This window comes from Ambystoma mexicanum, chromosome 11 (genome assembly GCF_040938575.1).
Source record: "Ambystoma mexicanum isolate Mex_15411 chromosome 11, UKY_AmexF1_1, whole genome shotgun sequence".
NCBI classification, from domain to species: domain Eukaryota; kingdom Metazoa; phylum Chordata; class Amphibia; order Caudata; family Ambystomatidae; genus Ambystoma; species Ambystoma mexicanum.
In genome coordinates this window covers 954,079,131-954,103,227 of record NC_090934.1, presented here as the reverse complement: position 1 = coordinate 954,103,227, position 24,097 = coordinate 954,079,131, and the positions used below count along the sequence as shown (strand labels likewise).

Below are 24,097 nucleotides of genomic sequence, written 5' to 3'. Positions count from 1 at the left end.
AATACATGGAGTGAGAAAACGGTCCCACTCACTCAGGAGTAGAAAACTACAAGTCCCAAGCCCAGCAAAAGAGATGGAGGTGCCTATGGTTGAAGGGAATTAACAAGAAATGAAAATTCTCCATAACACAGGAGCAACAGCGTTCCGCAGTAGTCGGTAAAGAAATATCAAGCCGCACCAAGATCTGTGCATCATCCGCATAAGAGAAACACTGAAAACCAAAAGGTGTTTACGTTTAATGAGAGGTAGTATAGATTGAAAAGAAGCAGTGAAAGAGCAGAACCCTGGGGAACACCAGACTTAAGAGGCTTAGCCACTGATGTGAAAGGAGGGAGTGAGAGACTCACCGCGTTCAGAAAGAAATTACGCAAATTAGTCAAGAACCCTCCAATCTTCTTGGTCTAGAAGAGTGACTCCCTTCTTGTGGACTGGGGATAAATGTTCACTTCCAGGTTTTGGCTTCTTAGGGGAATAACTCCATTCCCTGGTTAAAACAAAATGGCCTCCAACACAAAAGACAAAATTCCAGCACTTCCCCTTCCCTGCCGTCTCTCTGCTCCCGCGACTCCTAGCTTTCACGGCTCCTGTTGCTCAAGGGCTGGCTTCACCACATAGTAAGTGCTTCTTTCGTTTTTATCGTAAGCAGACAGAAGACTAGACTGTTCATTCAAGTCAAGTTCTCAGCATTGCTCTTCCTTGTTCCCCACCTTCTCCTCATCCTAGTATTTGTCAAGTCCTTAAGTAGTTCATGCTCTTCCTTGTCACAATAGTTATTAAGCGCTCAGACTTAAAACACACACAGAAGTACGGGATAGGGACTTAGGTAAAATGGGGTAGGAATGTGTACATGGTGTGGGTGGTGGGTTGTCATTCCGCGTTCTCGCGAGAGATCCTCCTTTGTCCCCAGAGGGGAAGTCTCTTCCCATGATATCCTCCTGCTCTCCCAGGGGATCTATCGGGTAACAGCCTCACCACCTCATGAGAAGGTGCTCCTCCTCGGGGAGAAGTGCCCCATTAGGATTCATCACAGTTGTTACAGGAAGAACTGGAATAGATTGTGGGATAAGCTACGGTCCTGGGGATGTCCTGCCTCCCTTTAAAACTCGATTGTCACTTTACACACGAACACCCCTGCTTGGGTGAGACCAAATAGGCAGGGCCCCCTCTCTGCTCCTGTTCAAAGCGGGCGCGGTTTGAATCAAGGCTGTCTCTTGGCATCCCCAGTGTTTAATTTCTTTATTTCGGACATTGCCTTGGCTTTTGAATGCATTTGTTGTTTTTCAACTTCTTTAGCGGGTAGCCCAACAAACTACCTATTATATATGCCAATAGTCCAATTATAAAATGTAATTAAAACAACAGTTTTCTCTTTTCGACCTGGGGGTAAAAAACATGCCAAATTCAATTGGTTTCTGGAAAACAAAGCACTAGAAAGAGTTACACATTTTTTTTATCTGGATTTTACCTATTGAGAGCAGTAACCAAACTGACATTTTTAAATCAAAAACGAACAAAAAATCAAATAAAAAATGACCACACTGGCCACCCAAGCAGTTCAGATAGATCGAACATTTGGACACTTCATTTGTGCCAGTAATTAAGTACTACAATAAGAAGGTAATCACATGGAGCCGAAACCCTTTTTTAAAAGATCTAAATGCAATTGGGTTAAACTTGAGGGGTCCTTTTGGAGAGTGATGAAGCTTCCACAGGTAGCAACGGCTTTTGTGATAAGGTATGAGCTGGGACTACTTTCGATTGACACTAGCATCATATGGAAGAACTTGGTTATGCTTGTGAAAATTGCTTCTGCAGTAGAGTTTTCTATCTGGTGGCATTTGAAGCGATTAATGGATAAACAAATCGGCATACCCTTTAATAACTCGGTCTCCAAGTGTGAAGAATACATCGAATAATATGATGTAACGTTTGCATTAGTTCAGGACTTCCTGAAAAAAGCAAAACACAAATAGTGGGAGTTAAATTGGATTAATACCATCCAAGAGGTGTGTAGATCTCGATTGCACTCTGAAATCTTGCTAGGTGCAAGGCCTCTTGGTGTACTATCTTATTACCTATATAGATTTCCAGGTTCATAGTGGCGCTCACAATTTTTACAGTTCAATACCTTTTCTACTAAAGAAATTCTGGGGGGCACAGAAATGATTGAACCGAAATTGAGAATTTGCAGGTATTGCAAAGAAGCGGTAAACACAGACTATTTACCATCTTTTATTTGAATGCTTTAACCTCTTGACGTTTAATATAATTTGGCCATCTTGTACATGATTTTAATATGTTAACATGTGGCTTAGTATGCCAATATATTTTAACCCAGAAGTGTAATGGTTGAGACTCGCTGCTTTGTGTCCGCTTATTGATAGGGGTTTTATATGTTGATTTTTAATGTGTCTTCATATGTATTAAATTAATGTTTTATCATGGAAAATAAAAAATATGTATCTGATGTAAGCAATGACTGGATTTTATGCACTTTGAATTGATTTTATGTAAATGGTTGGCTGTTCACTTGAGGAAATTTTACTATGAAATGAGAAGATTTATTTGATAATGATTATTAACTTTCTCTATGTACTCTATTGTTTTTGCGTGGTAAAATTTTTTTGTTCAACTATAACACTTGATTAAAAAAAACCAACAGTGTACTAGACCATACATTAAGACTATGTCAAAGTTCTTCTATAGCCATTTAAATGGTTAAATGTATTATAAAAGTGGTTCAATAAATACCAAAAAATGTCCTATGCCTTTTCTGCCATTGTTTTTAGTTTTCCCTTTATCTTCCCTACTTATGAATCGTTAAATGGGTTGCCTTTTTTCTGTCGAGTTTCGGTACACAAGGTGTGTTGTCTCCCGTGTGCTGACTGTACATATTGAGTTTAACGCCACACAGCACTTCCCATCTGCACAGCGCTTAGCACAGACACATGGAGCATGCAGACACAAGAGACACCACTGTGCCTGCAAGCAACAGTGTGCAGTGCACTGTGATCGAACCACGCCCATCTTCAGACGACAAAGGGCCAGCTGGCCATTCGTGGGTTTCATGGTTGACGTTTAGAGTATGGAAGGAAATCTGACCCTGATCGCAGTCGAGCTGCACCATTGAACAACTGCCAGCTGACATGGTTTCTGTAACATACAGCACAAAGGCACGTCTATGGCAATGAAACGCTAGAGGACCGGTCAAGAAGGCTCCAAAATGATCAATAATACTGGCAATACCATGTAGCCACATGGGGGAGATCTAAGAAGCACTCGGATGAGTAGGCAAAGAGGAAAGCAGAGAAGATTGTTCATGGAGCCTACCAGCATAGGTTGAGTCTCAGCAGGGCACAACGGGTAGATGGCAGAGGCGAATTTAGCACTTGGACAAGGGACAAATGCCCGCGGAACCCCCCTACTCTGCCATTCTCACATCAAAGGCAAACAGCCGGGGCTGCACGGTGCCTCCCCCCCGAGATCTTATCCTTTTAACAGGCCCAACAAGCACACCATTTAAAATGGGAGGTGATTAGTGATGTTAACAGGTTACATACAATACATAGGAAGTGCATCTCTAAAGTTCATAAATGTTGCCAGGAGCTCCTCCCACCCCAAGCCCTAACAGGGTCCTCTGTCAATCTTGCCTACAGTGCTCTTTGCCTTAAATCCGACACTGGCAGATGGTACCCAGGGGACAGACAGTGATAGGGGGATGGGCATGCAGGGGAGCAGATGGGGCCAACATGCGAAAGAGGTTACACTCACACGAGCATAAATGCGAAGAAAGACTAGGCTATTCTTTGTCACACAACCTTCAAGGGAAATAAGGGCCACGAGTCAGACAAGTCTTCTTCAGTCATGCCCACAGCACGAGCACAGTCGTGTGACCCTCGGGTGAGAGAAGTGGATTTAAAATAAAGACGTTGGTGTCCGTTTAAAGGCACACCTCTCCCATCATGGAATAGCCCAGGCTATGTTACGTGTTAAACTACTGGGATTTTCAATGTTTTCTACAAATCCCTTTTAAAGTATTTTATGTTGTAGTTAATGCAGTGACAAAAGCGTCTTCTGATTAAGCAGAAAATACAATTCTGCAGGTGTGCTGAATGAGTGAGGAGGCCAGTAGAGGCTTGATTTTAATTTTGTGGAGTTTCCTTGGAATTGGTGTAAGTGAGCCCAAACCATATGGATGGGGTTGAGGGTTGATAGCCACAAAAATATATTTAACATAAAGGGTTGGGATGGTGCAATTTACAGGTCAACCTGTGGCTGTTATAGCTTTACCTATTTGTTATCTATCAGTTTTGAAGGGAGAACACATTACACATTCCTCTAGATAAAAAGGTGGCCTCACCAACAGTAAACACGAGTATGGTAACTGCATCAAAAGACAAACCATGAAGCCTGGGTCAATAAGTATGCCAGAATTGTCATTTAAAAGACATTTGTATCTTGCCAGTGCCCACCAATATATGCCAGCATTAACACTGTACAAACACTTGTTCATACTGGTTGCACACAAAATATGCTATCATGCCACTGTAACAAAACATTCATGCTGGCTGTGTCCAAAATAAACCAGCATGTTATGTCATGTTACTGGGATTTATACTGTGCGCACTGCTGCCATTTGCATTGTCTCTTGGCACTCTGGCAGATCTCAAAGGGAGGGGGAGCGGTTGGTTAGTCTGGAGGGAGGGGAAAACGTCAAGTAGTTTTCCTGTTGTGCGCATGATGGATTTTCTCATTGACAGTGCATATGTTTGTTTCTGGGTGTTTGTGACAAGAGCATAGAGGTATTTGTGTACAAAAAGGAAGCCTCGTGTGCAGATGGCGCCATGCTGCATTGGCCCCGACCATGATATGCAAGTTGATTAAAGAGGTGCTGCGTTTTGAGGTTTGCGATCTGTAGGCAGGTGTATCCAATCATGGCGTATGAGTGGCTTAGTTGTACACATGCAGTGTGTTTTGAGCGTAGCAGTTCAGAAGGTTATTGTGTGGGAAGGTTAGTGGAGATTTCAATGAGCAAGTGAGCCCCCTGAACTGCAGAGGAAGTTTCGCACATAAACAGGTCTGTGCAGCACATGGCAAATAAAAGGGGATACGGTTGGCCCGGCCAATGGAGGAGCGGTAAGTGGGAAGTGATGTGTCTGGAAGGTGGGCAAGTGGACTGCAGAATGGAGGCAGGAGAAATGAGGGCAGGGGTTGGGGGGGGGGGGCAGCGTGCCAGAGGTTTTGCGGGTGTCCCAGGGAGAGGCAGCCCAGGGAAAAGATAGATGGGCGGTGGGGACAGAGAGCAAAAAGTTAGTCTTTTTTATACTCCTGTTCTACAAGTCTTATCACAATGGGAGTTGTGAAAAGGTTCAATGTTGGTTCTGTCCATACCCTCCACCTATACCACTGGGAGGACAGTATCCCCTTCTCCCAGATGCCCCAGCAGGGACGCTTTCAAGACAGCCCAAGCTAGTTAGTCAGGTGAAAAGGCAGCCCAAATGCCAACATGGCGCTCTACCTGGCTTTAAGAAAAAAGCAGAAATCAATTGGGGGTGAAAATATTAGATCAACTACTTTTTTGTGCAATGTGTATTATAATACTTTCAAACACCCACCTGCTATAAAGAGTAATGGTGAACCTCTTGGCTGTGATGACTTGAGTATTGATCAGGGACAGTACACAGGAGGCAAGGCATTCCTTTCTACAGTAATTAGTAGAAACAATGGAGTGCGCATCAAGGTTTTGGAACCCCTTAACTCAACATCTAACATTCTCCTGATCCTTCTAGGGAGCCCCGGGATCAAGAGCATGTGTGGGAATATATGCGAGCCAAAACAAAAACAAATACCTAAAAAAAACTTTAAAAAAACGAGTAATCAGTTGTAGTCTCTGCAGCAAGTTCAAGTAAGCCGATAATCTGAACATTTGTCCACAACAAACCAGAATCCAAGTAGCCAGAGCTAGGGTCGATGCCAAGAAATCGGAAAAGCTGAGAAGCTCCAGGAAAAAGGTTGCGGGTACCGCAAAACATCCAACACTGCTCGAAGACAGACCTATTGAGAAGCATTTGTCTGTGTTTGCAACACAATTACTGGGTCTTGCTATCTCCCGTCGTATTGTGATACATGATATGATATTGCATTTATAACACGCCTCTACACAAGGCGTGACAGGGCAAGGAAGGGGAAACAGGGTGGACAAAAGACAACAATCTTACAAAGCCTAGTGACACTGAGATCGCGCAAGGGCAGGGGAGGGGAGGGGAAAACTGCTGGGGTAGGGGGACGGTGGGAGAGTCCAGTACAAAGGATAAAAACAACATGTAGTGCAGCCAAGCAGGTGGCAAGTGCGAGGTTAAGTACAGATAGCAGGTGTCAGATAAGTGCAGGTAAGGAGACTGTAGGGTTACAGATACAAACCGAAAGTGCAGGGGTTGCAAGGAGGCAGTCCGGGTGTGCAACTAGGTAGACAGGGACCTGGGCCCGAATTCCGAGGGTAGCCAGGTGACCAGTGCAGAATCAGACAGAAGATCAGCAGGTGAGAGGAAAAGCGAAGGCAGAAGCAAAGAGGAAGGTCTTGAGGTGCTTCTGGAACCAGAGATGGTGCTCCTCAAGTTTCAGGGAGGCTGTTCCAGAGGGAGGCACCAGCTGAAAAAAGATCTACCCCCAACTCGTTGCTTGGAGAAGCGACTGACCCTCAAGGAGTTGGAGGAGCGAAGAGCTTGAGTAGGAAGATAGTTCCAAAGAGAGTTGGAGGTACTGCGATCTCAGGCCACAGAAGGCCTTGTGGACAATGCAGAGGGACTTGAACTTGATCGTTTCTGCCACTGGGAAACAATAGAGATTTCAAGGCCAGGGAGATCAGATACCTGGGCTTGAGGACAAGGACAAGTCCCGCAGTCCTGTTCTGGGTGAGTTGCAGAGGGCGGAGAGTAGAGGCAAGCAGATTTAAAAGGAGACGGTTGCAATAGTCCAGCCTAGAGAGGACCAGAGCTCTGGAGACAGAGCTTCTGGGGGAAGGTGAGGAAGGGAATAGTTTCTTACCTGTAACTCCATTTCTCCAGCATTGGTATCTTTCATGGATTCACATGCTTTGAATATTCCCCGTCGTCAGGCTGGGAATCCCCGATACATTATATAGACCCTTTCCCGTAAGAAAACTTTTTCAACGCTTATGCGTCCTATCCACCTCGTTTTGTATCATGCGTGCCCGTACCGTCAGGACGTCATGATATAAATACAGGCCCCGCCCCCGCGCTCCCTCAGATTTCGGCCCCCAAAGTAGTGGGGGAACCGGTTTGCATGATCAGGGGAGGCAGGTGGGTGCATGTGAATCCATGAAAGATACCAATGCTGGAGAAATGGAGTTACAGGTAAGAAACTATTCCCTTCTCCAGCATTGGATCTTTCATGGATTCACATGCTTTGAATAGATTACATAGCAGTACCACCCCCAAGAGGAGGCGTGCATGCAAACCCATATACTTTCTTCGCAAAGGCCGTTCCCTATGATCATGTATACATCAGTAATAGTTAACATAGGAAAAACGAACCACATACAGTTATAAATTCCACAGGATGCAACCCCGCAGCCGGGGCTTACCTTATTGGAATAGGTGTCGAAGCACCGCCTGTCCCATCCGGGTGTCTTCGGCATGTTGCTGCGACAGGCAGTAATGGCGGGTAAAGGTGTGTGTAGCCGCCCAGGTAGCCGCCATGCAGATGTCCCCTAGAGGGACTCCGGCCCACAGTGCCGTCGACGATGCCGCTGCTCTAGTTGAATGAGCTCTTGGCCGTCGTAGAAGAGGCTTTTCTGCCCTGGAATGGCAGTACGAAATGGTAGATGACACCCATCTTGATAGTCCTTGCTTTGAAATGGCTTTTCCTCTAGCACCCAAACCATAGGCCACGAACAGCTGTCTCGTTTCTCTGAACGGTTGCGTACGATGAAGATAAAACTTGAGAGCCCTTTTTACATCTAATGTGTGTAGCATGCGCTCCGCTCCCGAGCATGGCTCCGGAAAAAACGTAGGTAACACAATAGAGGAGTGTTTATGGAACACCGAAGGAGCCTTTGGTATGAACTGTGGGTTAGCGGCTAGGACTACCTTGGTCTTGAAAAATCGTAAGTATGGTGGGTCTACCATTAGAGCCTGAACTTCTGAAATACGTCGGGCTGAAGTGATGGCCACCAGGAAGGCCAATTTCCACGACAGAAACTTTAGAGACGATGATGACATTGGCTCAAAAGGAGGCTTCATAAGAGACGTTAAGACCAGATTGAGGCTCCACTCCGGTGGAAATTTCTTCTCTGGAGGGAAACTCCGAAAGAGGCCTTTAAGGAAGTGCTTAATCAGGCGGTCGCTGAACAATGGTGCCGAGTGCCGTCTACGAGTAAACCTGGAAATGGCTGCTAGGTGTACTTTTATTGACGACACCGACAGGCCTTTTTGAGCTAAGAGCAGCAAGTATGGAAGGAGCTGTTCCGGCTTAATCGATTGCGGGGCCAAACCTGGTTGATCCTCACACCATTGACAGAAACTTTTCCATTTGTACGCGTATGAGGCGTTTGTGGAAGGTGCTCTTGCCGCTTGCAGGATACGCCGACAGTCCTCCGGAATCGTTAGCCGACCAAATTCGGCGAAGTCAGGAGCCAGGCCGTCAACTGGAGGCTGTCCGGGTCGTGATGCCAAACGACACTCTCCTGTCGAGACAGAAGGTCGGGGGTCTTCTGGAATCTCATTGGTTCCGCCGCCACTAAGTGTAGTAGGTCTGAAAACCACACCTGTCTGGCCCAGTATGGGGCCACCAGAATTACCCGACATGGGTACCTGAGGATCCATTGCAACGTCCTCCGGACAAGGGGAAATGGAGGGAATGCGTACAGGAATTTGTTCGTCCATGGGAATGAGAACGCATCCCCCAGTGAGCCCTGCTGAGGCCATCTGCTTGCGTACTGAGGGCATTTTTTGTTGTTCTTCGTTGCAAACAGGTCTATGGAAGGGTGTCCCCATTCCTTGAATACTTGTTGAAGTTGTTGGTCGTTCAGCACCCATTCGTGAACTTCGTTCATTTCTCTGCTGAGGGCATCGGCTTCCACGTTTCTCACTCCTGGTAGGTGGAACGCTAAGATTTGCATGTTGTGTTGCAGGGCCCAATGCCAGATTTTCTGTGCCTCCGTCGATAGGGACCTGGAACGTGTCCCTCCTTGTTTCCTCAAGTAGAACATCGACGTGGTGTTGTCCGTCATGACACGTACCACCGAGTCCTTCAGTTGAGGAAGAAAAGACTTCAGAGCCCATTGCACTGCTCTCAGTTCCAGCAGGTTGATATGCAGGGAGGACTCCTGCAAAGTCCACTGGCCTTGTACCTGTAACGTATCCAGATGAGCTCCCTATCCGCTCAGCGATGCATCCGTCACCACCGTCTTTTGGAACTCTGGTTCCAGTAGAGGCATTCCTTTCGTTAGATGAGTAGACACTTTCCACCAGCCGAGTGCTTGAACTAGTTGTTCGTCGACGACCAGTCTGTCGGACCAGCGACCTCTGCTCTGCGCCCAACGGTCCGCTAGAAATTCCTGGCAAGGCCTCATAAACAGACGGCAGTTGTTTATCAACGGAATGCAGGACTACATGGTCCCTAGCAGGGACATGTACTTGCGCACTGAGACCTTGGAACCGTCTCTCCATTCCGACGCCTTGTTTAGAAGTTTCTGAATTCTTTCGCTGGATGGTTTCACCAGGCTTGTGTGTGTATGAAACTCCGCTCCTAGAAAGACCAAGGTCCTCGAAGGCTCTACGGAGGACTTGTTGAAGTTTATTGCGAAGCTCAGTTCCTGTAAGATGGACATTGTGGCTCGTAGACTGTCTCGTGTTTGTTCCTTGGATGAACCTCTGACCAGCCAGTCGTCTAGATATGGATAGACATGATGACCATCCTTCCTTAAATGGGCCGCTATAGGGGCCAAGCACTTGGTGAACGTCCTGGGGGAGGACTTGAGCCCGAACGGGAGGACCTTGAACTGAAAATGCTTTCTCCCGACGACGAATCTTAAATATCTCCTGTGTCGTGGGCGTATTGGGATGTGAAAATAAGCATCTTGAAGTGATGATAGATAATCCATGGGTTGCACCGACCTGATAACCTCTTGGAGCTTTAGCATTTTGAATTTGAGGCTCTTTAGCCACTTGTTGAGTACCCTCAGGTCGAGAATGGGCCTCCATTTGCCGTTTGGCTTTTTGACAACAAAGAACCTGGAATAAACTCCTTGTCCTTCCTGTGCCACAGGAACTCTTTCTACCGCCCCTTTTCGCAACATAAGTGCCGCCTCTTGTCGTAGGATTCGGAGGTGGGGCTGTGTCGAGAATAAAGGGGGAAGACGCGGAGGCTTGTCTTTGAATTGCAGCGCATGACCCATGCGAATCGTGTCTAGGACCCATCGATCTGTGGTGATGCATTTCCATCGGTCGAAGTGATGAGACTCGACCCCCCAGGACGTTCCGAAGGCCGTCATTGGTTGCTGGTTTGCTTGTTCTTCGTCGACGACGGACCTGAGCCTCGCCGCCTGGAGGTTTGATAGTCCCTGCTTCTACGTGCCGACTGGGACGCTCGCCTAAACCCTTGTGAAGAGTACGAGGGCCTGTTAAATCCACGGTCCCTCGAGGCTCCAAAGCGGGAGTTTCCAGAAGCACCCCTGAAGGGGCGAAAAGAGCGAAAATTTCTACCCGTTTGAAGGGCGCCGAGGGACCTAGCAGTATCCGTGTCTTCTTTCATCCCTTTCAGCGCTTCATCAACCTTTTCGCCAAAAAGGTGTTCCTTCGCATGGCATGTCCAGGACTTTGTACTGTACTTCAGGACGGAAAGTAGTGCATTTGAGCCACGCTTGTCGACGAAGCACTACTCCATGGTTGATTTGTTTAAAACCAGACTCTGCTAGGTCAACTGCGATATTAATAGCGTGGTTCGAGGCCTCTTCGCCATCCCGCACCAGTAACATAGCTGCTTTCCGGTGTTCGTCTGGCAGGTGTTCTAGGATAGGGGCTAGTTTGTGCCACATTTCCCTATCATATCGTGACACGATCGCTAAGGAATTGGCTGCTCTTACTGTCGTCGCTCCGACCGAGAGCACCTTTTTTCCAAAGGCGTCCTGCCTTCTAGCCTCGCTTTCAGGTGGCGTTGAACATTCCTAGCCGCTGCCGCCGACACCACCGAGTCAGACAGAGGCTGTGATGTTAGACATTTCGGAGTGGACTCCGGAGCTTTAAACTTTTTCTCGATCCGTCCCTTTATGGCTGGCTCCGAGAACGGATGGCGCATCGTCTTGAGACCTTCTTGCCACACGTGGTCAAGGATTGGGATGGCAAATACCGATTTTCTCCTTTGACCCATATGGTCAAAAAGGAAACCGTCTTTCTTCTGCTCCTCAGGAATCAAGCCGAATTCGGAACAAGCTTTCCCCATCATTGCATGGAAGGCTCCCACATCATCAGGGGGAGATGGCTGTGTCTGGCTCCTCGTAGACTCCAACTCTACATCCGAATTCCATGTTGGGTCCCTCGACGGTGACAAGGAGATGTCTGACCCGGAGTCATCCAGTATAGAGTCGGACTCCGACAACTCACCCTCCTTCTGAGCTCGAGGACGATCTTTTACCGCCTGGGGAGCCGATGGGTGTTTCGTCGTCGAGCGAGCCGTACAAGTTTGCTCGTCGACGGAAGGTACAGACAAAAGTGACGATGACGTCCCAGGTTGAGGGAACTGCGTATCCAGCCGCTGCAGGAGCTTCTGGAGAGTATTAAGCACATCCAGAGACAAAACCGTCTGGGGGGTCAGTAACGTGGATGATATAGGTACCATACCCCCGCTCGCACTCGTCGTCGTCGACGTGAAAGGCCGTAAGCCTAAATCCGATGGCTGCAGAACCATGTCACCTTCCCCTTCCGCCGAGCAGGCCGTGTCTGGCTGCAGTAAGACCTCAGGGGGGATCGGGTCATAGACCTCAGGCAGCCAGGCCATAGACAGTCTCCGTCGACGAAGGAATCCCAACCGCTGCTGCTTGAGCGGTAATAGGCATCGTCAATGACACCGAGGTCGACGAGCCGGTCGTCGTCGTCGAGCCCTTAGACTTCGTCGTCGATTTCGATGCCGACTTCCCAGCTGAAGCTTCTCGACTCATGGAAGACCTGGGACGGTCCCCTGAGGAGGATTTTGACAGCGCTAGCCTCTCCGTCTTAGATGATGAGGAGGAGGAGGGCTTTTTATGTGATGAGGAGGATCCAGCATGTTTCCCCTTATGCTTGTCCTCAGCGCGAATTTCTGCTGGCCGTACCTTCTTTGATGGAGGCTCCGACTTGCTCCTGGAGGCCGTGGAGCCAACTTCCGAAGCCGGGTAGGCACCCGCTCCGTCATTAAGCCAGTCGACCAGCCTCCTTTTACGGTGCTTAAGGGTTTTTTGGGAGAAACCCTGGCATATCTCACATGTATCCGCCGTGTGGTGTGGGTGGAGACAGTAGATACAGTCCATGTGGCCGTCTCCTTCATAAACCTTTTTTAGGCCACAGGTTGCACACGGGCGAAACAACGCCTTTCCAGACATAATTCTCCAGAATTTGAACTTCGCCGAAGCGAAACAGACAAAACAACCTAGTTTTCACTAGTAGTAAAACACGAGGATCCCACTACTTTGAAAGACGGTTGAAAACTGAGGGAGCGCGGGGGCGGGGCCTGTATTTATATCATGACGTCCTGACGGTACGGGCACGCATGATACAAAACGAGGTGGATAGGACGCATAAGCGTCGAAAAAGTTTTCCTACGGGAAAGGGTCTATATAATGTACCGGGGATTCCCAGCCTGACGATGGGGAATATTCAAAGCATGTGAATCCATGAAAGATCCAATGCTGGAGAAAGGAAGAATACCTCTGAGGAGGTGCAGCTGGTAGTTGGACTTTGAGACGTCAGAGATATGAGGAGAGAAGGAGAGTGTGGAGTCGAAGATGACCCTGAGGTTCTTAGCCTCACAGGTGGGAGCAGGAAGAGGGCCAATGGAGGCCAGCCAGAGAATGACAGGAAAGGAAGGTGAAGGTGAGCCGATGGAGGATCTCTGTCTTGCTGGCATTCAGGAAGAGACCATTGGCGGCACACCATTCCTGGATTGCAGACAGGCAATCCAAGATGAGAGAGGGAGAAGAGGCAGCAGAGGGGAGCCTGAAAATGAGCCGAGTGTCATCCGCATAGCACTGAAAGTTGGAGCAGAGAATGGCAATGCGGTGGGCGAGAGGTGCCAGATCTTGGTTGAAAAGCCAGGAAGAAAGGTTAGACCCCTGGTGAACACCACATGTAGAGCGATAGAGGAGAGGAAGGATCAGAGTTGGACCTGGGAGGGTCGGTCCGAGAGATAAGAGGTCAGCCAGGCCACGGCCTGATCAGTTATACACAGATTATCATTGAGCAGGATGGCATGGTTGACCGTGTCAAAAGCAGATGAGAGAGAGTAAGATGAGGACAGAGGGGTGATTAGCATCAAGGTTAGAGAGCAGGTCTTCAAGGATGTTCAGGAGAGCAGTTTCCCTGCTTCGGGCTGCTCTGAAGCCAGACTGATGGTCATGGAGAGAATGAACAGATTCAGTGTGAAGATTAAGCTGTGAGATGGCCAGCTTTTCCAAGAGTGTGCCCAAGAAAGGAGGGATGAGATTGGCCGATAGTTAGCCGAACAGTAGAGGTCGGCTGAGGGTTTGAGAAGATGGTGGACAAGAGTGCTGCAGAGGGGGGGGGGAGGAAAGTTTCCAGTGGCAAAAGAGCAATTGCAGAAATCAGCCAAGGCTGGAGCAAGGGTGTCAATTTGGTCCATTATGGTTTTGTAAGAACAAGGAAGAACCCGTTTTGACGAGACTAGGAGAGAACAGAGGGAGAAGGGGGAGTGGACTAGAGGGCAGACAAGATGTCCTGGGTTTTAGCGATGACATGAGAGGCCAGGGCCGTGCAGACGGCCTGGGAGGGGACGGGAGAGGTAGATACTGCAGCAGGATTGGCTAGCTCCTTGCAGATTTTGAAGAGTTTGGCCAAGGTGTTAGATGCCACAGAGACGGGGGCTTGGATATGACCCCGCTTCTTAGGGAGGACAGAGTGGATATTGCCTTAGGAGCAGGCGGCAGGCCAGTTTGTCAGTGGATGCACATGATGCCAGCCATTTCCGCTCAGCCACCCGACACTTATGTTTAAGGGTGACGAGGTCAGGGTCGTACCACGAGTTGCACTTGGCTTTGGGTTTCAAGCGGATCCTCATGACAGGGACAAGTACGTCAAGAGTATCAGAGATCGAGTGGAGCATGGAAAGGGCTGTGTCAGGATGCGAGTTAGCCAGAGGTGGAGGAGGGGGAGAGAAAGTGGCAGTGAAAGCCACAACTGACACACGCATCACGGGTCGAATGACCAAGAAGGTGGGTGGCAGAGTGTGGGTTGGCTCGGCCTGAGGGGTAGGGAGAGGAGAAAGTGATCACTCCGTGTGCACACACCAATGGTTGGCTGCACATTAGTAGCATGACATCACTGCTCACCAAGGTTTTAAGGAGCTGTGTTTTCCACACAATGATTAGTGCTGCACTCTCCCGGATAGGCACCAATGGGCATAAAGGAAGTACAGGTGCTTTTGAGGTTGCAGCACTATGATGCTCAGAGGCGCTAGCGTGCTCAGGTCACCAACTACCATTTTTGCAATAATCACGTACAACCTTTGAGGAGTGTGAAATGCGAGACAGACACAAAGGTAAAGTTTTCTCAAGGTTTGACATCTATTAAAGGAAAATGGGTTGGATCAACACATATCTTTCCCTATTCTTATAAGGAGGACCCTGCCTAGCAAATAAAGACTAAAGAAAAATAACTGAATGTCCAAAATGTCTCTGACCCTCACACTAATACACACAACAAAATGATTTCAAGGAAGATATGGCTAATGGTAGTTTCTCAATTCAAACTTAGAGGTTCTTGAAAGCAATCCTTGTGACCAGGGTTGAACTCCCTTCCCCTGAATCATTTAAGGAATACTTTGCGCACAGTCCTGTTTTTACAAAGTTCCTTTTAAGGCAACACAAAATGTCTTTCATTCAGTGTCTACCTTGGGACATAGCAAATGTCTTTTCCACAAATGTTTGTTCACAATTCAAAACAACTGATGTTTTCCGCAATATCCTTCTTCGAAAGGTAAATGTCCTCCTTCCACCACACAAAATCAAAACAAAAGCAATTGCTCTTTTGAAAATGTTCCACAAGTATTAACTTATTTCACCTTCTTCAAATGAACCACTTGTCGGGAGAGCATAACAACTTTTCTTGGCCCACCTTCAAATAAACTACTCTAGTCAGGATTGCACAGTTCATCAAACAAAAGAGAAGATATATAGTTATCTGCTTCAACAAAGGCCTTTTCACCACAGCTTTTCAACATAGATATACTTCATTAAACCATCTTCTTGTTTCCTGGTACACTCGCCTGCCAGGACTAACTACTACAATCCATTACCTGGTGTACTCTCCTGCCAGGAAGAAAACTCCTTTCACTACATTCAACTTTGATGGAAATACTTGTTTCATGATTCTCCACACAAATCTCTCTTGAAAGGAGAATTAAACAACTTTTTTCTTCAAATCTCTTTACTCTAATGTGCGTTCCTGTTTTTCCCAAACTGATATAGAAGTGCCATTTTCTAAGTGTCTCTCAAATGCTTCTTGACAACCTTTGGACTGTTGGCAGTTTAGGTTGTAAGCTTCCCCCATTTGGTAACCCAAAAAGGGAGAGTTGCGCCCTTGTCGCCTCAGTCTAGCAGGCTTGCATAATTTGGTTGTTTGATGTACAGTTGAATGCTGAATATATGATGCAGTCCATGTTTGTTTTATCAGGCTTATGCCGGTGTGCAGCATTAATGGTGGCAGCTTGGTGTTCGTCGGCAAGTGTGGTGCCTTGGTATGCAGGACATACTTGGGAAGTCACAAGAGAGTTCACATGATGCATTTTCAAGCTTCTGTTGCGCAGCCATAATTTCTAGCAATTTGGGGTGTAGTCCATTTGGAACATAATGGTGTACTTTGGTTGGTTATGATGAGCTGAAAAGCTAGGTCTTTTTCATTATCCGAGACTTCTGGTGTTCCTAGAATGTGTGAATTCCCTTTCAAAGTGAATTTGGCCATGTTAAGTGAGACGGCAGATTGATGTCCTGGTCTATCGCATGGTTTTTAGTAGTACATCATTACTGAATCTAAGATGCCCTCCCGGTTGATACAGGATGATCTTTCCTTGGATGTATTTGGCGCCAACCATGAAGAGCACAGAGGGGGAAGCAGAGTGCTTTAAAAAGTATTCTTTACTTGACTGGTAACCAGGGAAGCAATCAGAGGGCCGGTGTGATGCGTTCAGTCAAAACTGTGCTCTGGATGCATTAAAATATTTTTAGAAAGGTGATTCAGGATGCTGAGGTATATAGTGATGTTGACATTCTAAGGTTGATAAAACCAGGAGAATGTCGGCACAAGGGTCTCTGAGGGAAAGTGAGAAAGGTAATTTTCTGCCCAACTGGTTTAAGTAGTGTAAGCATTTCTCAACGGTACGCTGTATGGTAAATCCACAGTCCATTAACATCCTTTTTTTTTTACCACTTCCGATGTTTCCTGGCAGGCACCCATTTCTGAAGACCATGTGACTGCTGCCTACAGCATGGCACCAACTGAAGAGAATATGATCAGTCTGTCTGGATTTAATTTTGGGTTCTTTTTTCGACACCCAGTGTCACATATGACACACAAATCACTCCCAAGACACAAGAAAGGTGCAAGGGTTTTTATTAAAATGTTGTCCTTCACCCCTTTATTCCTACTCAAACGCCCTCCTTTCACCCTGTGGTTGTATGCTTTACATACACCCTCTACACTAGCCTTGCCATCCACTCGCCACACAAACTCACACTGCAGTACCCTTACACTCACACTCACTAAACCAATGCCTTGCCTTTTCAAATTACAGCCTCTGCACTCCACAGCTTCCTCCTTCTGGACTTTTGGTCTGCCTCCTCCTCTCACCCTTACAACCCACAACGTTCTGTTTCCTGTATTCTCCATTATACTGTTCCTCTTCCTGCCATAGGTAAGCTTTTCAAAGCCAATCTGCATTCCTCTTTTCAGTTTGAGGGCCTGTATGCGCAGAAAACAGCTTTAAACTAGGTCTAGGCCCGCCCACTTTCTTCGCATGGAACACCACAGGTTGACCACTGCAGGTCTGCCAGCTCAAAGTCGCAGTCTGTGTTGAGGTTTTCACTGTGGTCATTCTCTCCATTCTACGCTGGGGGGGTGTTGGCCTCTTTTTCAAGTCGCTGGTGGTCATGGTTGGAACACAAGTCTCTGGCGGCGCAACCACCTACGTGCCGGAGTGGGACGCTAATTGGCATGAGCTTGTGTAGGTCTGTTGATGTCCTCCCTTTTTCAGGCTCACACTGCTGCTGCAGCAGTACAGTAGATGTACAGCATCCAGAAGGTTTGCTTCTGTTCAGGGGTATTCTCTGTGATTGGGACGTGTTCATGGGCATTACCTGAGGTTTGGCACTCTGCTGCTCATCTGCTTCACTGGCTCTACAAAGGATAGAAAGCGAATGACTAGTATCTGGACAAAAATGCATGGCGTGAGACCAAGGTGTGTGTACTGCTGACTTGTAGGCAGCCACTAATGGATGGGCCAAGGGTTGCATTCTCCTTGGATGCCTTTTCCCTCCGAGCCAGGACCAGTACCGAATTGTAGTGTGGCAGACCTTCCTCACCTTTTTCTTGACAAGGCCATGGTATTGGTCTTGTCACAACAGGCACCCACTTGTGGAAGGCAGTTTGGCCAGAGTGGCATTTCCATTTGACATTTAGAAAACGTGCGTCATCTTTGTAGTTGTAAGCAAGTGAAGTCGTACCTTGTGATGACGGCTCTGTATGAACACATTCATGCGTGTTGTGACCAATGAATCCCAGCATGCCACTGTGAGAACACATTTGCATGCTGGCTGTGGCATATGCCGCAATAAAATCATTTTATTTTGTGCCCGCAATATAGGTCAGCATTGCCCCTTAAACATAAGGCATACCCTCTTCTAGTCCCCGGCACAGGCATATTTATTTATATTTGTAAAGCGCACCTAGCAGCCCAAGGTCATCGAGGTGCTGTTGCATGAAATTGTCTTAGTTACAGTTGGATATTAGGCTCTTGGTTACAGTGAGCATGTAGCCTCGCCATTGTAATACAGTAACAAGGAACATACAAGGTGATTACCTTTGGTTTTGGCATTACATTACAATGAGACCTACAGGCAGTAAGACTAGAAAATACAGTCTTCCTATGCCAGTGGTGCACAGAAACTTAGACAAACATCAGGATTTTTATTGCTTTCCTGAAGGCTAAATGCGGCTCATTGCTTCCAACGTAAGGGGGTAATGTGGTCCAATATGTTGCTGCAAGGACTGGGAAACTAGATCCTCCTGCACGCCTTCTTAGGGTCTTGGGAGCGGATATCCTGTTAGTATAGGCAGTTCTTGTGGGTCTAACTGACAGGTTTAGCAACTCTTTGGGCCAGGTACAGAGTGGCAAGTTTATGGATGCATTTGTGCGTAAGGGCAAGAGCTGTAAAGACTATCCTCTCTTTATTGGGGAGCCAATGAACCTGCTTCCTAGTTTCGGAGATACCAGTGGCCGCTCTGAGGGCATTATTCTGCACAGTCTGTAGTTTAGTGACGTTTTTAGCTGACGTCCCGAGAAAGAGGGCATTGCAATAATCCAGCCGAGATCCAATTATTGCTATTGCAATAGTGAGACATTTCTGTTCTGACAGAAAGGGTCTAGCTGCATTAATTAGATTGGAGTGGTAGGCTGAGGTTGATGCAATGGCATGGACCTGCCTGTTCATAGAGTGGCCCGAGTCTAGGTAGACCCCCAGGGTCTTTACCTCTTGTGATACGGCGATTGAAGTGTTGCCAATCGTAAAGGAGCCGTATTGTTTGTACAATTTTCTGATGGTGGCAGGCGCTCCAATTAACATAAGTTCAACACACATACTCTCGCATGCACACACCTCATTTCAATTGCTCTTATGGCTGAAAGGAAGTGGGGCACCATCCTCTTTGTCCTAATGGGCCAGCCACCACAGGAGGGTGAAAAGTTATAGCCAGGGGACGGTTCCAAAGAAGAAAAAAAAAAACTTCTCCAACCCAAAACAAAGTACACAGGTTTGAGTGTTGCAGGCATTAGACCCGCAAACGTGTATATTGTTAGATTTATAAAAAGATTAAACAAACTTGACTGTAGAATATATTCACAGTTTACTTCAATCAGTGAGTGAAATGAAGTATTGCTTCCAGAGCCTGCCATGAACACGTTTCACAGCAGATGTGCACATTTGTTGAAACTTGCACGCATTACATTTTTCTATTATTTCTAGGCCTACCAGATCACATGATATCAATCGCAGCACACTCATTTGTCAGCTAAATTAAACACGTATAATTGTATTAAATAGAGAGCACTCTAGAAAACCATGTTACATAACACTAGTAAATGTTCGCAGGTACTTTATTTACTCAAAACTGCACAAGAGGTCTGGCACCCCAACACAATCAGTTTGGAGTCATTATTTTCTCATGCATGCAGGAAATGGCTGGCGTGTCGAGATGGGAGAGGCTCTCGCATTTGTAAACACGAACAAAGGGCATTAAACCGAATTGGTAGCAGCACAGTTGCAAAACGGTTACTCAAAAGTCACCCCATCCTGGGCCCCCCACACTTCGAGGTGGCCGTTAATGCACCGCTTTATTTCACAAGGCTCTAACAGCTACTAACAAGCTATTTCCTATGTCGGTGAAGCAGAACAGTGTTAAAAAGAAAGGGCCGATTTTTTCTTCTCTTGGCCGACTATCTCCTGCATCTCCCCTGCTAAAAAAAAAAAAGAAAAGGGGGGGCAGATGACGCGCATTGCACCCCTCATTAAGGAATGTGGTGGGGATAAATACTTTCGATCCACTGTAACCCAATTCCTTCAGCCCTACTGTATACCAGATGATTGTGGGTACAGATTTGTTGATGGGTCCATGTTTTTTTTTCCTCGTTTCATCAGGATTGCCTCTTTTCTCGATTACTTCTCCTATTTCATTAATCGCCTTTTCCCGTTCTCTCAGAGGGATCTTTCCTTAACTTTCTTCTCTACTTTTCTTCACTCCCCACTTCATCTCCTTATAGGTTGTCGATACCTCTATGGCCTCTCTTTCCACCTTTCGCCTCGTTGAACATCCCACTTCTCTTCTTTCTAGCTCGCCTTATTCGACTAAACATTTTTTTTCTTACTTTTCTCCTTCTTTCCCAACACATTTTCTCTTTTGCTCCCACTCGTCTCCCTCAGTTGTACCCCCCTCACCATACCCACCTTTCTGTGTATAAATCTCTTTCTTTGTTCAAACACATTCCCTTCTCGCATTCATTCACTTCTTTTTTTCTCATTTTGTTCTCCCAGTTTTCTTTTTGCAGGGATTTTACAATGCATAGAAAGCTTTCCAAATAGATACAATTATATTTCAAGTTTTGAAATGGTGCATATTTATAGTTAATGCTTACACTACGGGTCAAAGAGGGCTGTGATAAATGGGATATAACTTACAGTGCGGCTGCCTTTCTTGGCTCAGCACCTGGATGTCCATTGGGGAATAGAGCGCGCCCAAGATCTCCCGATTTTTCTCTCCTGTTCTCTTATTGCAAGCGTGTATAGAGCGTGTCTGCCAGTCCGTCCAGTAAAGAGTCTCTCCCGAGAGGGTCAGTGCAAATGGATGAGTGAGACTGCCTTCCACCACCTTCTGCCTACAATTAGAGAAAAGAAAACATTACCATTTTAGGCAATAGCAAATATCAGACACCAGAAATCCAACAAATTATCAAAAGGCACCACATGACCCAAGAAATGCTCCCTGACTTGTCCTGACAAAAGCTCCCCCACATTGCAAGCCTTTCCACATAGCCCACAAAAGATTCCACGCTCCAAAGCCAAACAAATAACCATCATCCCCTTTTAGCAGAAGGTTCCATGTTTGAAAGAACACCTTCGGCCAACAGACATCTATGATGACCCTTGGACACCATGCTTCACCACACCATAATTGATGGGCCCAACTTCTGCCTGCTTTACTCTAGAGTTAGGGGCACACATGCCTGTTAAGAGTATAAATTACATGAATAAGAGTGCTCTCTTCCTGCTCCCAATACAGCTAATAAAATCAACACTGTAGAAACTGGTGGATCAGAGGAAGGGACCAGAAAGCTGCGATGAATTGCAGATTTGTCCCTTTTTCTAAAAGGGGAATCTCAGCTTTGAGGCTAGAGAGGTGAGCCCGCTCCGCAAGATCCTTTCCTAGGGGTTGTGGGAAGTGGGACCTCACCAGTAGCTTTTCCCTCCATTGGGGACAAGGACTCCCGTTCCTGTGAGGAAGTCCCTAGACCACCTACTGTCGCTGCATACGTGCGACTGCCTCCTATAAAGAATAGTGTGCCACCTTTACATTTGGCTGAAGGCAATGCAAAAAGAAAGGAAGATGTCTGTAACGGGAGGCGCATATTTAACTGAGACGAGGTGGAGCATAAGAGAAGGAGAGTGGCGCGCGTAGGGCAAGCCCACGGACATCACGCCTTGTGGAGGTGGAGCAGAGGGCAGTCGCGGAGCCTGCGACTTTCAATGAGCAGCAGAATGCCAATGCAAGACGCTAGAGCACTGGCGTGTGCAACTGTGAAGAGAGGGTTAGGAGGAGAAAGAGCACCAAGAAACCTGGTAGTGGTGTGAACACACTTGCAGAGTGGTGGGCAGAACTATTGTTGCTGGAAGAATGAATAGCTTTCAAATCGCCAGTGCCCATGCATGGCAGTAACCCAAACGGGAACCGAGGACTAACAGAAGGAACGAGATATTACACCTGAGCAAGAGCCGAGCCATGCAACCGTCCCCTGCATACAGAGAGGTACTGGAAGAACGGGGAAAAGAGGGAAGCATACGGGACATCATTATATGAGTGATGAAACTTGTGCCAGTACGAAGGATGAGAAATTAAATATAGGACTGTGTAATCAAAATTGTAAAAGCATGAGAAAGCAAGTAACAAATAATGCAGTTGCGGAAGGCGGATATTTTATGAAGAGAGAAACTCGTCCCAATCCTGAGGAGGAGATATCATTAAAAGAGAACAGTTAACAATAGAGGTGAAAAACATAAAAGAGGAATTTAATCAACCTTGGTGGGGAGCCAAGAGAGACTGGAACTATGGCCTCATAGCTGAAGGCTGGAGAAAGCCTAACCTAGAAGAATGTAACGAAAGACGACAAATAAAGCTATCAAGTGAAGATAAAATAGGAGCCACCCTAAGAAATAGAATCTTTGACAAGAAAAGTCTAAAAGGCAACCTAGATAAACCCAAATCAGGAAAACCCAAAGTAAAAGTCTGGGAAGATTCTACAAGTGATAACAGGGTGAATAACTATTTGAAGGAAAGTTATTAAAAAAAAAAATAGGACCACAGAAAGCACTAAACCCAAGATTCTTACAGACATTACCTGAGAAGGTTACAAAAAGGAAAATGTATACAAAAGAGAAACAAAGAGACTAGCTGAGAAAACGAGACCAGGGGAAGATTTAATTTAGTTCTATTTAGTACTAGGGTCAGATAGTATTTGTTTGGACAGAGGACATTTTTACTCTCGACTTCCCGACATGGACAAGCATCTTTAGAGTTCCTTTAGATAAGAATAGGGAAAGTTGGGCCCTATTTTTATAATTTCAACAAAAATAATCTATAATGTCCCCTGCGTGTCCGATTCCTCTTCCGAACAGCCACACAGCACAAATGTGGGCAGTCACATTGGGCAAGCAGTGCTTGACCAGAGCTCCAAATTATGGCAGTGTCAACTAGTAGTACCTGTGATTAAGTTGCATTGTGTGCCCGGATTGCCAACAGGTCAGCTTTAGAGAGGAAAGTGTGTTTCAAGGTCCTGAGTAATGGCTACTTGGGGCAGAAGTCGGGGAGCAGGGAGCTTAGGCAGCCTCTGAATTACCTCTATCAAGCAAGGGGTAAGGTTGAAGGGAAGACTCATGGGATGGTACGAGTCCACATTCCAGAGGGAGCATGCACCTGAAAGAATGGGTCCCTTCTTACCTTGGGGTTGGACTAGGAAGTATGCGCTGTTGGCTTTCCGCCCTGAAAGACTGTGCAGGGGCTCTTGCACGGTCATTGATCGGTGGACTCTTCAGTGGAGACCACCACGTGCGATTTTGGGAGTGGCAATGCAGGTAGCAGACCGCCGTGCACAATCAAGAGGCTGTGGGCACATGGAACTGCCTCTTTGCATGCTCATCAGGCGAGGCTCCAGTAGGCTGTTGCTTGGAGTGAATTCCCCTTGGGATTTGGCCTTTGTGTTTGAGATGGGTGCCCAGTGATGAGGGCGGCTCCGTGCAAAATCACGCTGGGCAGATGGCAGGCATGGGAGAGCGTGTGCAGAAATTGCTAACTGGTTGTCACGTCAGGTATTCTCGTCATTATAGGCCCATTAGTGTTGAACTTAGTGGGGAATCACTGATGAATTCTGTGGCCACAGAGCAGGACTTTTTCTGGGCCATTTTTTCCACTGTCTTTCCGTTTTATCATCGTCATCCTATCACCTCAAGGTAAAAAGCCTAAATTGTACAGAAGGCCAGTGCGACACTACTACCCCTCGCATCTGTTCTTTGTCGGGGCCGTTATGGATTACAACCACCGTTTTCTCTTGTCGTGGGATGGTTTTCTGCTGGCTGTCTGCTCCATTTTACCCTTCAAGTCCTGTGGATCCACCTGGTCAGGTTCCTATAACTTCCTGGTGCCTTCTCAGTCGCTGCTACCACTAGTGGCTTTTGGCTCAGCCTCCTGGGAAGGCAGATTCTTCTTATGAGCCATCACTGGTCCTTGGTGAATGGCCCAGAGTACAGGATCCTGTAACTCAAGCTGTTAAGGAAGACTTACTAACCAGTCAATTTTGCGGTTTCCGGGCCAAGTCCTCTGTAGCGGACACTGCA

At 46.8% G+C, this 24,097-nt stretch overlaps 1 protein-coding gene across 3 annotated transcripts in view; it reads right to left on the bottom strand.

Annotated features, from left to right (window-relative positions):
• The window catches only part of LRP5 (LDL receptor related protein 5), a 680,976-nt gene that overhangs the window by 391,414 nt on the left and 265,465 nt on the right, over nucleotides 1-24,097 (bottom strand). For all 3 annotated transcript variants that reach the window (XM_069624105.1, XM_069624104.1, XM_069624103.1), the window contains exon 4: nucleotides 20,672-20,868. In XM_069624105.1, coding sequence (XP_069480206.1) covers nucleotides 20,672-20,868 — 197 coding nt within the window. The remainder of the gene's footprint in view (nucleotides 1-20,671; nucleotides 20,869-24,097) is intronic.